Source organism: Carcharodon carcharias, chromosome 14 (assembly GCF_017639515.1).
Source record: "Carcharodon carcharias isolate sCarCar2 chromosome 14, sCarCar2.pri, whole genome shotgun sequence".
NCBI classification, from domain to species: domain Eukaryota; kingdom Metazoa; phylum Chordata; class Chondrichthyes; order Lamniformes; family Lamnidae; genus Carcharodon; species Carcharodon carcharias.
This window is the reverse complement of record NC_054480.1, coordinates 102508121-102522732: the sequence shown is the minus strand read 5'-3', so window position 1 is coordinate 102522732 and position 14612 is coordinate 102508121. Positions and strand designations below refer to the sequence as shown.

Here is a 14612-nt window from a genome sequence, read left to right as displayed (position 1 = left end):
CTCTTAAACTAGATATCTGAATTCTCAGCCCATCATCCTCTCCGTCTCCTCAGCTATAGGCTCAGCACCCCGCTGTGTCACTCACTGACTTTCAGACCATCTAGGAAATAGGGTCAGGAATCCAACCGCACTAAGGAGCAGTGACATTATTATTTCTAACTAACTGACTGTTGGGGTGGAAAGGCACTTCTGGTGCTACCAAAATTCATCTGCACTCCTTGGGCTGGATTTAGTGGAGGTGATGGTTTCTCGTCCACCAGCAGGAGAGCCAGTGGAAGCCCTCTATTTTGGGAAGGTCTGCTAAATTAAGTGCCAATCAGGCAACTATGTCCACATGGCTTTTTTCTCCCTCTGTGCTCCCCACCTGCGTTACCTCCTTCAACATCCAACAGTTCTAAGAGCAGTGCTCCATTGATGCTGCCACACTGTAAGAAGGGAGATCTATTCATCAGTGAGGAAAGTTGGGGCAGAGGGGGGAGAACTCAGCTGAAGAGTGTAGGTATCAAGTGCAGAAAGTAAAGAGAGATAAAGGACCAGAGGGGAGGATGAGGAGAATTTTCTTCTGGTGGGCAATTAGGGATGAGCAATAGATGCTGGCCTAGCCAGTGACGCCCACATTCCATGAATGAATAAAAAAAGTGTGAGATCTGGAATATGAAGGGAAGCAAATTCAATAGTAACTTTCAATAGGGGAATAGGATATACATTTCAAGCGAACAATTTACAAGGCTGTAGGGAAAAAGCAGGGGGTAAGATGATGTCCTTTCAGTGAACCAGCACAGGAATGATAGGCTGAGTGGCCTCTTCTGTGCTATATTATTCCATAATTCATCCTTATAAGATTTTCCTTGGGCTACAAATTGCTTATCTCTAGTGCCAATAGATAGAGATTATTGCTAAGATTAGGAGAAGACAGCTCTTAAAGCTGGTTATTGTCACCGAAGCAACGATCGGCTTCACTGCCTCATTTTCCCCCAAGGCAGGATTACGGAGAAAGTCAGCCTCAAGTCTTCGCTAGATTAGCAGAGAAATGAATTTGACTCCAATGTACTATACTTTCACCACATAATATCACAGATCCCAGTCTCAAACCCATTGTCAGTGGAGGTGGGATGTTTGCAGCCTTATTTGTCACGGACATTTGCCCTTTGTTCCTGAACCCTACCAATGACAGAAACAGACTTCGAGCAGTCATGAGAAATCAAACCAGGAACGTCGGCTTCATCTTCCCTACAGAAAATGAAACAAATGGCAAAAGGATCTGTATCAACATACACCTGAAATGTTCAAACTGTTCGAAATCGTAGCAACGAGACAACATTCAGTACAACTCCCAGCATTAGCATTTAAGTTGTAAAGGCCGCAGATTCAAACAACAAAAAAAGTTTAGCAATCTGGAAAAGCTAATGTATGATGGGTATTAAATCAAGGGATGCATTACACTGGCAATCGTCCTGTCAACAAGCAAGCTAACACACACGCTTGCTGGCTTCTGATTGCAGTGTTGTAATTTTCCCAAAACAAAAACAGAATTACCTGGAAAAACTCAGCAGGTCTGGCAGCATCGGCGGAGAAGAAAAGAGTTGACGTTTCGAGTCCTCATGACCCTTCGACAGAACTTGAGTTCGAGTCCAGGAAAGAGCTGAAATATAAGCTGGTTTAAGGTTTGTGTGTGGGGGGCGGAGAGATAGAGAGACAGAGAGGTGGAGGGGGTTGGTGTGGTTGTAGCGACAAACAAGCAGTGATAGAAGCAGATCATCAAAAGATGTCAACAACAATAGTACAATAGAACACAGAGGTGTTAAAGTTAAAGTTGGTGATATTATCTAAACGAATGTGCTAATTAAGAATGGATGGTAGGGCACTCAAGGTATAGCTCTAGTGGGTTTTTTTTTTATTTTATATAATGGAAATAGGTGGGAAAAGGAAAATCTTTATAATTTATTGGGAAAAAAAAAGAAGAGGGAAACAGAAAGGGGGTGGGGATGGGGGAGGGGACTCACGACCTAAAGTTGTTGAATTCAATATTCAGTCCGGAAGGCTGTAAAGTCCCTAGTCGGAAGATGAGGTGTTGTTCCTCCAGTTTGCGTTGGGCTTCACTGGAACAATGCAGCAAGCCAAGGACAGACATGTGGGCAAGAGAGCAGGGTGGAGTGTTAAAATGGCAAGCGACAGGGAGGTTTGGGTCATTCTTGCGGACAGACCGCAGGTGTTCTGCAAAGCGGTCGCCCAGTTTACGTTTGGTCTCTCCAATGTAGAGGAGACCACATTGGGAGCAACGAATGCAGTAGACTAAGTTGGGGGAAATGCAAGTGAAATGCTGCTTCACTTGAAAGGAGTGTTTGGGTCCTTGGACGGTGAGGAGAGAGGAAGTGAAGGGGCAGGTGTTGCATCTTTTGCGTGGGCAAGGGGTTGTGCCATAGGAGGGGGTTGAGGAGTAGGGGGTGATGGAGGAGTGGACCAGGGTGTCCCGGAGGGAGCGATCCCTACGGAATGCCGATAAGGGGGGTGAAGGGAAGATGTGTTTGGTAGTGGCATCATGCTGGAGTTGGCGGAAATGGCGGAGGATGATCCTTTGAATGCGGAGGCTGGTGGGGTGATAAGTGAGGACAAGGGGGACCCTATCATGTTTCTGGGAGGGAGGAGAAGGAGTGAGGGCGGATGCGCGGGAGATGGGCCGGACACGGTTGAGGGCCCTGTCAACGACCGTGGGTGGAAAACCTCGGTTAAGGAAGAAGGAGGACATGTCAGAGGAACTGTTTTTGAATGTAGCATCATCGGAACAGATGCGACGGAGGCGAAGGAACTGAGAGAATGGGATGGAGTCCTTACAGGAAGTGGGGTGTGAGGAGCTGTAGTCGAGATAGCTGTGGGTGTCGGTGGGTTTGTAATGGATATTGGTGGACAGTCTATCACCAGAGGTTGAGACAGAGAGGTCAAGGAAGGGAAGGGAAGTGTCAGAGATGGACCACGTGAAAATGATGGAGGGGTGGAGATTGGAAGCAAAATTAATAAATTTTTCCAAGTCCTGACGAGAGCATGAAGCAGCACCAAAGTAATCATCGATGTACCGGAGAAAGAGTTGTGGAAGGGGGCCGGGCGTAGGACTGCAACAAGGAATGTTCCACATACCCCATAAAGAGACAGGCATAGCTGGGGCCCATGCGGGTACCCATAGCCACACGTTTTATTTGGAGGAAGTGAGAGGAGTTGAAGGAGAAATTGTTCAGCGTGAGAACAAGTTCAGCCAGACGGAGGAGAGTAGTGGTGGATAGGGATTGTTCGGGCCTCTGTTCGAGGAAGAAGCTAAGGGCCCTCAGACCATCCTGGTGGGGGATGGAGGTGTAGAGGGATTGGACGTCCATGGTGAAGAGGAAGCGGTAGGGGCCAGGGAACTGGAAATTGTTGATGTGACGTAAGGTGTCAGAGGAATCACGGATGTAGGTGGGAAGGGACTGGACAAGGGGAGAGAGAAGGGAGTCAAGATAACGAGAAATGAGTTCTGTGGGGCAGGAGCAAGCTGAGACGATCGGTCTACCGGGGCAGTTCTGTTTGTGGATTTTGGGTAGGAGATAGAAGCGGGCCGTCCGAGGTTGGGCAACTATCAGGTTGGAAGCTGTGGGAGGGAGATCCCCAGAGGAGATGAGGTCAGTGACAGTCCTGGAAACAGTGGCTTGATGTTCAGTGGTGGGGTCATGGTCCAGGGAGAGGTAGGAGGAAGTGTCTGCGAGTTGACGCTCAGCCTCCGCGTGGTAGAGGTCAGTGCGCCAGACAACAACAGCACCACCCTTGTCAGCGGGTTTGATGACAATGTCAGGGTTGGACCTGAGAGAATGGAGTGCAGTAAGTTCAGAGAGAGACAGGTTAGAATGGGTGAGAGGAGCAGAGAAATTGAGACGACTAATGTCGCGCCGACAGTTCTCAATGAAAAGATCGAGAGAAGGTAAGAATCCAGAGGGAGGGGTCCAGGTGGAGGGAGAATATTGAAGATGGGTAAAAGGATCCGTTGAACTGGGAGAGGACTCCTGCCCAAAGAAGTGAGCCCGGAGACGAAGACGGCGGAAGAAGAGTTCAGTATCATGCCGAGCCCGAAATTCATTGAGGTGAGGGCGTAAGGGTATGAAACTAAGTCCTTTGCTGAGCACTGAACGTTCAGCATCGGAGAGGGGAAGGACAGGGGGTATAGTGAATACACGGCTGGGGCTGGGATTGGAAGATGGGGTGGGGACGGAGGGACAGGCAGGGGTGGAGGGTCCTAGATGGGTGTTGGTGTCGATGAGTTGTTGGAGCTTGCGTTCCTTAGCACTTGAGAGAAAGAGAAAAAGTTTCTTGTTGAGGCGTCGGATGAGCCGAAGGATAAAATGAAACTGGGGGCACGCGCAGCTTTGAAAAAGGGTATGGCGGTGCTGCTGGAGGGAGAGGTCGAGTGTGTTCATATGGCGGCGCATGGCACTGAGAGTGGATTTCAGAATGTGACGGGAACAGCAGTCCGAGAAACGTTTTATGTCCCGGAGATACCTGTAATCCTGGGTGGGTTCGAAACATGAGGGGTGGAATTTCAGTTGAAATCCATGTGGGGTAAGTCGGAGACTTACTAATTTTCCCTGCTGTTCTATTTAAATGTAAAGTGGTTGATTGATGACTTGAGCGTTCTATGCTGTTGCTTAGAGCAAAGCAGAGGCTACCTGGTTGTGCGGCAGTGTGTGTTATTCAGCAAGCCGGCTCTGGTCTCCCAGTTTGGAGAGAGGGGATAGATTGGGAGGGGTGGGGTACTGACGCTGCAGCAAACTGCAGTGTGATTGCTGTGCCGGAGAGATGGTGCCACGGGTGTTCCTGAGCGAGAGGCTTGGCTGTGTGCAGCAGGACTGATCCTGGCTGGGCAAGAGGGGCAGCAGTTGGACGTTCTCTGAGGAAGGGGACATTATCCATCGGAGCTGCATGGCAATCAGACACCTGCGAACGGTTATGAAACGGATCTGTCTCTGTGCTGCCTCTCTGTCAGTATGTTTGCTTTCTCTCTCTTTTAGATTTTCATCCTGATCACATTCTGCCTGCTGCTCTCAGCCGCGTTGAATAGAGAGCACTGATGCTGCATTGCATTGAGCCAAATCGCCTCCTTTAAAAACCCCATTGCCATTGCTGAAGCTGCATTAATTCAATAGCTGTATGTGCGGTTGGAATCTCTAGAGTTTAATCTACATTCCACAGCAAAACAATTGGAGCTGTTATTAAAACAATTACCTTTGTGATAACATGATTTTACATCTTCTCCTTGAGGTATCTGCACAAAGGCAGGTCCTTGGCAATTACGCACCGAACCTCAGCAAAGTGCTGTGATTTTTTTTTACTACAGATAGGGTGAGGAGGCAGGCCCCAAATCTATCTCTGCTAGGAATCTAACCTTGTGCTATTGGCGTTAATATGACCCACATGCTACCCGTCTAACTGAGTTAACTGGCTTTCCATGATTTTATATACCTTTACATAAAAAAATACATAAGTATAAAGGATTGGCCCCTTTAAGAACAAAATTCTTTACCATACTTTTGTTTTAATCACTGATGGAATCCATCTATGGATTGCCAACTCTTGTTGGGCAGATCGCTTTGGAGCCTATGTTATTAAAGGGGAGGCATCATTAGAAGCGATGTTATTGTTCAATCACTTAACCCATGCTGGTCAAATCTCTCGAACGGATTAAAAGAAAAGCTTGCACTTCTATAGCACCTTTCACAATGCCCCAAAGTGGTTTACAGACAATTAACTACTTCTGAAGTTAGTCAACGTTGTAATGTAAGAAATCACAGCAGTTAATTCTAGGACAAACTCCCATAAACAGCACTACGGTAATGAGCAGATAATCTGTTTTTGTTATGATGTTGATTGAGGGTTTGGTATTACCCAGGACACCAGATAAAACTCTGCTGCTGTTCTTTCAAATGCAGTAAATCCCTGCTTAGTGTCGAATCAGTCAATGTTGTTTCGCTTTAATGTCATTCATAAAATAACAGCCGTATATCCATTTAACGTTGCAATATTTACTATAACGTAATTTATCACAGGCTTTCTGTTCCGTGGCCTGCACATCCCAGTCCGCACATGACATGTTCCCCAGCGCTGTTGGGGTCAGTGCACCTCTTACCTCTGCCCCCTCCCTCACTTCCACTTCTGTTTCTACTCTTGCCCTCAGTCCTGAAGTTCCTCCCCACCCCCCCCGCCCGGGCTCTTGTTCCCACCCTCCATTCCCACCTTTAAAGGTCCCGGTGCCCGTTGCCACCGCCAGGGAATTTTTCAGTTGGTTCCTCTTCCCTTGCTCTGGTTCCTGCTGTCAGCTCACTCTGAAAGCCCTGGGACTATTTCAGCTGTTACCTACACCGACCAACTTCTGCCACTAGATGGAGTGCGGTCAATCCAAAACCAGACAGCTGGTGAGTGTAATTATTTGAATTTTTGTTTACATTTGCAGTATATTATATTTCTTTCATATTTTAAAATTTATTTTATTTTAAAGATTATTTCGTTTCTGAATGTTGCTATTTAGGAACATTCAGCATTTCAACTTATAGCTTTATTTTTGTTGAGAAAGATCCTAAAGTACCTAAGTGTGGTATTTATTTTATATATAGTAATTTATTTTATTCTGTGAGTTATTCCAGCTAGGGATGCACAGTACAGCACACGTGCGGTACATTGTTTCAACTTGTACATTGTTTTTTTTTCTGGGTGAGAAATGTCTGAAGGAGCCAAGCTGCAGCTTTAACATTGATTCCTATGGGAACCTATGATGTAAAGTCGTTTCACTTAAAGTCGCGATGTCCAGGAACGCAACCACAACTTAAAATGAGGAATTACCATTGTGCCTCAGGATCTTTAACATCCACTCGAGAAGACAAACAGGGCTTAATGCTCATCTGGAAGACCACTAACATGGCAGCACCAGCTTAGATTTTTACGTTTATTCTCTGGAGACAGGCTTGAACCCTCAACCTCCTGGTTCAGGCGAGATTGCTACGAACTGAGGTCAGAGTAAAATAGCAGAGATAGGATTTTATTAAATGTGTGCTAAGCCTGACAGCATTAGCAGCAGGCATTGCCCCCTATTAGTGTAAACACTGCTTTCCCTATGTTGACGATATCAGGGGAAAACATACAAATAAATACTACAGTTACTTTAAAACAGATAATAGGGCATAAAACAGGGACAAAAAAGCACTAATTACATGGTGTTGTCCCCCACTCCCAAGGTCTCCTGAAATATGTCAGACTTCTAATTTTTGAGGCACCTTGAGAGCCACCTGAAACAGGTCTTGGGCTCTGACATGTGTAAATGATAGGCCCAAAGCCTGCTATAGGACCCCTTTCCTAAACTGGACTGTGTCAGGCCTCTCCACTCCAGATTATTCAGTGGCCATTAAAGTAAGGAAAATTATATTTTAAAGTTTTATGAGGGGCAGGAGCTCTCCTATCTCACCAGCTTCACAGCACCCCTGAGAGCAGTTGCCCATTGCAATCAACCCCTATCCCATAGTCCTCCCGTACCAACCCTGGAACTAATCAAGTCAAATGGACTGAAATGAATCCTCTTCAACTGGAGGTGCAGTTGATGCTGGAGGCTCACTCCATTATTGACATAAGGCCTCAAGCCCAACCTGGGTAGGGTCACAAATCATCCAAGATTAGGCTGGGAGTCGCAGGTATTAAGGACAAATCTCCAGAACTCTGCTGCCATTACCCTAGGGGAAAAATCGAAGGTGCATTAAAACAAAATTGTCCTTTTCAAAAAATTTTCTTTGGTTACCTTTGTTTACTTGTCAGAAAAATCTCAGACATGGGGAGAAAAGGCTGAGAGTCAAGGATAATCTAATTAGACAACAAAGAGTCTGTTCGCTTTACTATTGGTGATGGTGGGCATGTCAGGCAACCAATGGTGGCAATGTGGGGAGAGAGCGATTAGAGACAGGAGGCCCCATGATGACGCCTCCCGGACAATGTTCAATCAGAGCTGGCAACTCTAAATTTAGGACAAGCCTCCCAGTTGGTGTCCATTGGTTGGGCCTCTGTTCAAGGCAGAAGCAGAGGGCCTACAAGGAGGGGTGGGTGTTAGGGGAGGATGGATGAGTAGAGGGATTGGAAATCCATGGTGAACAGGAATTGGTTATGGACAGTAATTTAGGAGAGGGGTCCTAAAGTAGGCCTTGGGCCTCTTGTTTACACATGTCAGGGCTCAATGCCTCTTTTAAGTGGCTGTCAGAGATGCCTGAAAAATTAGGGGTCAGACAGAAGTTGTTAAAGTGATGGAGAAGTCAGAGGTCTGTGGATGGACATCAGAGGCGTCAGTGTGGTGTACGGAGATCGGAGATCTTGGAGGGGAGATTGTGTGGGAGAGCAGGAGGGCCAGAAGTGCACCCAATCACAGAGATAGGAGGTCTGATCCCATGTGGGGAGATGGGCCATCCCATGTTCCCAGTGGAGAGTGGGTCTAATCGTGGGGTTCCAGGGTGCAAGATAGAGGTTAGAAGGCTGTGGGTGGGGGAGGACGGAGGCCAAATGTTGAGAGGTCAAAGGTCTGGGGGTGGAGGGGTGGAATCAGAGGTCTGGGAGTGGGGGATGCCACTCAAAAGGGAGACATTCTGGATCCAGCAGGTAGGCTGGAATGCACTTACCTCCTGGTCCAACAGTCCCTGACTTCTGATTAGATGGTGAGTTTTTTGATGCCTGGGAAATTTGAAAGGCCAAGGTTAAATTACAAATGTGTAATGAGTCTCATTTTAATACTTAAAGTGCCAACCCACCTCCTGGAAAAGAATTGATCAAATCCCTTCCCCTGACCCAAACCTGTTTAAAAACCAGGGGCAGAATTTTCCCATTGGTGCGTGGGGGCAGGCCCTGCATGCCTGTGCATTAAATGACACATAGTGATGTCGAGCGAGCGTCCTGATGTCACCCTGCGCCAATGTGATATTTCGGTGGACGGGTGCGCGATGATCTCCGATGCACACCTGCCATTAATTATCGGGCCATTTAAAGCCCTTGACTCACCAATTGATGGCAATTTTTTGGCTCCAGTGCAATCTTCGGGTTGGCGCACGGGCACAATGGGCAGGCAGGTAGGACACATTTGAATAAATCTCATCCACGGGCGGGATAAGAGGGCTCAGTGGGGTCGTAAGTGTGTGCTCTCAAGTATTGATTTTTCAAAACTATCTGATCTGCAATACTTCAAAACGCATCCCAGCTGCTTTGTCTGGACTCTTAATCTTCAGGTCAGCACTCTGCAGTGAGCAATTTTTTCTGGGCCTGCAGGTTTCAGGAAGCCTTCCCTTAGCCTGGGGATGGCAGCTGAACTCTTCACTGGAGGTACCTCCTCTGAGGACGAAGGGAGGGCTAGAAGGGGGAGGAGGCCAGGAGTGTGCATTCAGCCTCCAGGGGAGCCACCTTTGGGAGGAGCGGCGCATACACAGGGGGCACAGGGACAAGAGGTAGTCCAAGGTGGAAGGGGCTGCAGAAGACGCCACTATCCTGCTGCCAGGGTATACAGGCAGCGAAGCAGCCACCTCAAAATGACTAAGGTGCAATGCTGAAGGAGGCTCCGTCTCTCAATGGAGACAGTCAGCACTATATGTCCGATGATTGGGTCTGAGATCTCCGCTAACTGTGTGGGTGGACACCCCATGTCAATGGCTCTAACGGTCACAGCTACCCTCAACTTCTATGCCTCTGTCTCCTTCCAAGGCTTGGTGGGTGAACTTTGTGGTGTCTTCCAATCAGCTGTCCACACTTGTGTCAAGCAGGTTACAGACGCTCTGTTCAGACGGGCATTGACCTTCATCCACTATCGCTGGGACCAGGCCAGCCAGACAGAGCGAGCCTGAGGCTTCGTGGCAATTGCTGGTTTCCCCCATGTCCAGGGTGCAATAGACTGCGCACACTTGGCCATCAAGGCGCCAGCAGGTGAGCCCAGTGCCTTCATCAACAGGAAGGGCTTCCACTCCATGAACGTACAGATAGTGTGTGATCACAGGATGCTGATTCTGCAAGTCTGTGCAAGGTACCCAGGCAGCTCCCATGACTCCTACATCCTCAGAAACTCCCAGGTGATGGGGTTCTTCAGTGCTCCAGCCCGGCTGGATGGATGGCTGCTGGGTGACAAGGGCTATCCCCTCAGAAGGTGGCTCATGACACCTCTCCGCTATCCAGGAACAGAGGCTGAGCAGTGGTGCAATGGGAACCACGGCTCCACAAGGGCTGTGGTGGAGAGAGCCATTGGTCTTCTGATGCCTGGGCCGTTCAGTGGGCGTACTCCAGTACCCCTCAGATGGTGTGTCGCTGATAGTGGTTGCATGCTGCGCTCTCCACAATCTTGTGCTGGAAAGGTGGGACGCTGTGGACGATGGAGATGTCAACGCAGTGGCTGCGGCTGCACATGATGAGTCCAGCAGTGAGTCCGAGAATGAGCACGCACAGGGAAATGCTGAGGGGGTAGACACTGTCTCGGGCATACTGCGGGAGGCTTTACTTCAATGAACCTTCAGCTAGCACACCACAGATGGATCACCAGGACAAGCCTGGGTTGTAAGCTCCATACTTGATAACTAAATGCAAAATCTGCTTGGTTTGGAACATTAACTAAGGCCCTTGTTAATAAAGCTGAATGTCCCACAAAACACTCCACATTTTTGGAAACCATCCACCTGCAGGAGAAAAGAGGCACCCTCAGCCATGGTGACATGTCTGAATTTAATATTACAATCAAAGAAACTTAATGAAACAAAATGACAAAGGAGTTAAAAATCACACCAACTCATAAAGACCTCATCCCGGGCCAACACAAAAGCACCAGTGAGAAACCCGTGGTGTGCCTAAGGTGCCTTATGTTTATGCTTCCAGGTGCTGTGTCTAAGTGCTGCCCCATTGCTCGGAGTGGCATCTGAGCCAGCCTGCTGACTCTGCTGTCCTGCTGGCCTCGCTGACCTTGGCGGTCGTCCTCTGGCCCATGGAGCCTGTGCTGTTCCTGCCTGGGAGGAGCTGCCTGTTCCACAGCAGCCATCACCTCAGTCATCGCAGCCTCACCGGATGAAACTGGAAGAGGGATAGAGGAGCTGCTGCCCTCACCTGGAGTGCCCTGAGAGGAGCCCACAGTGACGACAGGCAGCTGCTGCTCCAACGTGAGGTTGCTTTGGACCTCCCTGCTCACCGTAGATGGATGGGCACTGAGCTGGGGAACTTGATGCCCAGACCACCTCCCACACTGGTGCTGACCAGCTGAGGTCAATGCCGCTGTGAGGGCTTACTGCTCAGAGCGCATCCCCAGGAAGCCCTGATGGCTCTCCTGGAGGAACCTCTCCTTGAGAATCACCACTCTTTCCATGGAGAACATATGGCGCTTGGCCATGTGGCTCATTGCTTTGGCAATCATCCATGTAGACTCCTCCACCATGGACATTTCCTGTGTTTGCTGTGTCGCGGACGACTCCAGAGGCACTTCATCAGGCTGAGCATGTGCCTGGTCCCCTGCAGTCCTCCAATTGCTGGTGCCATGGGCACTTTCTGTCTCTGCCAGTTCCTCCAGCAACTGTGGAGTGCCCTCACCGCTGTGCCCTGGGGCACTAGCCGATGTTCTAACTCCCGCCGAAGTGCTAGTATCTGTGCTGGTGCCTGTCTGGCAGAGATGGTGTGATGCTGGTGAGACTTCAGAGCCCTCAGGTGTGAGTGGGGGCCTCTGCTGCTCCTCCTCCCGGCCCTGCTCTGATGACGCTGAAAGGAAGAACAAGGACGTCGGATCAGTTAACGTGGAGACAATGACAAAGTGTATCCCTGTCCCCCGGATCATTATGTGCTCAACCTTCCATAAGCAATGGTCAAGCCATGTTGCAAATTTCAATCACTGAACTTTCAGCACTGCCATGGCTGTTGGGAGAACAATGGTGACCCCACTGGTGGGCATACATACCTGCCCGTGGCACTCCAGACTCACTGACACCGGTGGAGCTGGGCATATGGTGCCTCTCCAAATCTAGGGCCTCCAGCTCAAAGCGGCTGAGAATTGCTAACTCTGCCTGGCTGCCACTAGTTCTCATCCGCTTGGCGGCATCATGAGCATCCTCCACCAGAAAATGAGAGAACAGCATTGATTCATACTACTTGTACCTGGACTCTCTTCGCGCATGGTCCACCCCCACCAGAGTGGGACGTATCCGGGCTCCAGTGTTTCCTCACCCCGCTGCTGCCGAACACTCACACAAAGATGCTAGGCCTGATTCCCGCCCCACCACCCCCTTGGCCAAATGCTGCCCACATCACATTAGGTACCACACAGTCTAACCTTCCATAGCAAGGAGGCGCAAGCACGTGGAGCGCAGAGGGCAGCAGATGGTTTGTTGCCACGCCACCTTAAAGCTCCCCTCCCACCATCTCCTCACCCTGACTTGGACATGTCCTGCAGTTCAAGCACAGCACCTCCAGGTTGCCTCCAAACCGGTCATGTGAGTCTCAGTTTAACACATGATGCGGGGGGCAGAACCCATCTCTTCATCACCATCTCAGGGTGACCTCAGCATGGGCAATATCTGCTGGCCCACTTAGCGAAGGATAAATGTCGTCAATGATTCAATGCAGTCACTACACTCAGACTTGGCAGGGTGGGGAGGGCAGCAGGGGGGAAAACCTACCTGCTGGATTAAGTGACCAATGCCAACATGGGTACTCACACTTCCCGAGCGCAACAGGTCATTGAAGCATTTGCGACACTGGACCCAGATGCACCGCACCACGTCGTGGGAGCTCACCACCTCCGCCACCTCCTCCCAAGCACGTTTCATCATGTAGGGGGTACGAGGACCTCCAGCCATGCTGCCACCTCCTCCAGGAGGGCAGCAAGGTAATCATACGAAAAACGAAGGGCACAGAGCCCCCCTGCCCTACCCTCCTGCCTGACCTGTTCACCAGCAGTGCTCTGGGGAGCCCTTCCACTGGCCATGATTGGCAGCCTTTGAAAGGCCGCAGCAGCTTTTTTAAACAGGTCGCCAGGTCGCCATTGGACCCGGTGGTCATTGCAGTCCCACCGCTGCCCACCCACTCCCACTGCCCTCAGGAGCCACACTTCATGCTGGGCAGGCCTTAATTGGCCCACCCGTGTGGAATGGTGGTGCAGAGCCGATCGTGGGCAGTGATCGGGTCTGTGCCCGCTCCCGCTCCGCCCACCCGACAGGTAGAAAATTTTGCCCCAGAAGTAGGTAGCTTCGAGGCAGGTTGGGATTGGAATTCAGACTTTTAACACTTTAATATCCCAATCTGGCCCCTTTTTGGAGTTAAATTCCCCCCCTCCAGTATTTTAGAATAGAGAGTGAGTGAGGGATTATGAAACCATCGATTGATTCAGTATCACCCATTTTTCTGCCCTTGTCATGGCTGAAAATGCTGACATCGAAGTTAGGAACTGTGACCTAGACAGAAAAAGACTGTACTCAACCAGCCTGCACTTACAAAACCCAAAACAAAACATCGTTGTTGCTTGTGATTCTGCAATTGGGCAGCACTTACTGAACATTCCTGAGTGTGCTAATAACTACACTAACAACCAATTTGAGAATCAGTCAAGCTCGTAAAGTGGCTCATGTAAGCTTGCTTGAAGTGATATACATTCATACTCAGGGACATGTTGTCTGTAAACAAAAAGAATATGTTCAAGCCTTGCACCATTTTGGAATTACCCAGGAGCTTGGGGAGCCTATAATTCCCCATTGCTTTCTCCATGGCAACACCTCAGCCAATCAGAATCAACTTACCAACCAATCAGCACCCTTTTCTCCTGTAGTATAAATTGTTGTGATTGTTTGAAATTTGGCATTCTTCTGTTTGTCCTGATGAAAAGCTTAGGAAAAATATTTCTCTTTTCTGCACTGTAAAAGTCTGTGAGAGGAGCATGATGTCTGGTTTTGTTCATTGGTAGCACTCGCTCCTCTGATCTTGAAGACTCTGCGTCCCATCACAGAGATTTGAGCACAAAAATTAAGACTGACACACCACTGCAGTGCCGAGGAGTGCAGCACCATTGGAGGTGCTGTCTTTCAGACGAGTTATCAAACTGAGGATCTGTCTGCCTTCTAACCTGGATCCAAAAGATCCCATGATACTATTTTGAGAAGAGGAGAGGAGTTCCCTCTGGTGTCCTGGCCAATATTTATCCCTCAATGAACATCACAAAAAGACAGATTATCCGATCATTATCACATTGCTGTTTGTGGGAGGTTACTTTGTGCATCAAAAACAGAAAATGCTGGAAAAACTCAGCAGGTCTAACAGCATCTGTGGAGAGAAAATCAGCTTTTAACTCTTCTCTCTTCATCTGGGCTTGAAACGTTAACTCTGTTTTTCTCTCGTCAGATGCTGTCAGACCTGTTGAGTTTTCCCAACAGTATTTTTGTTTAAGATTTCCAGCATCTGCAGTATTTTGCTTTTCGCTTTGTGCATATTGGCTGCTAGGTTTCCTACTTTACAACATTGACCACGGGATGAATTTGCACTTTGTCGGTGGAAAGATGCAGGGATTGTTTCTAGATCTTGAACCCAGCCCCATAGGGAAACAGTCACACATTAGAATTTTGAGTGGGGAG

General features: G+C 48.9%; 1 protein-coding gene across 1 annotated transcript in view; it reads left to right on the top strand.

The window, feature by feature from the left end:
* The first annotated feature begins 4910 nt into the window (after positions 1 to 4910).
* LOC121287567 (ankyrin repeat domain-containing protein 24-like) overlaps positions 4911 to 14612 on the top strand; it is a 95901-nt gene continuing 86199 nt past the window's right edge. Inside the window, exon 1 of the mRNA XM_041205497.1 lies at positions 4911 to 5001. Within this exon, the coding sequence (XP_041061431.1) occupies positions 4939 to 5001 (63 nt within the window). The 5' untranslated portion in view covers positions 4911 to 4938. The remainder of the gene's footprint in view (positions 5002 to 14612) is intronic.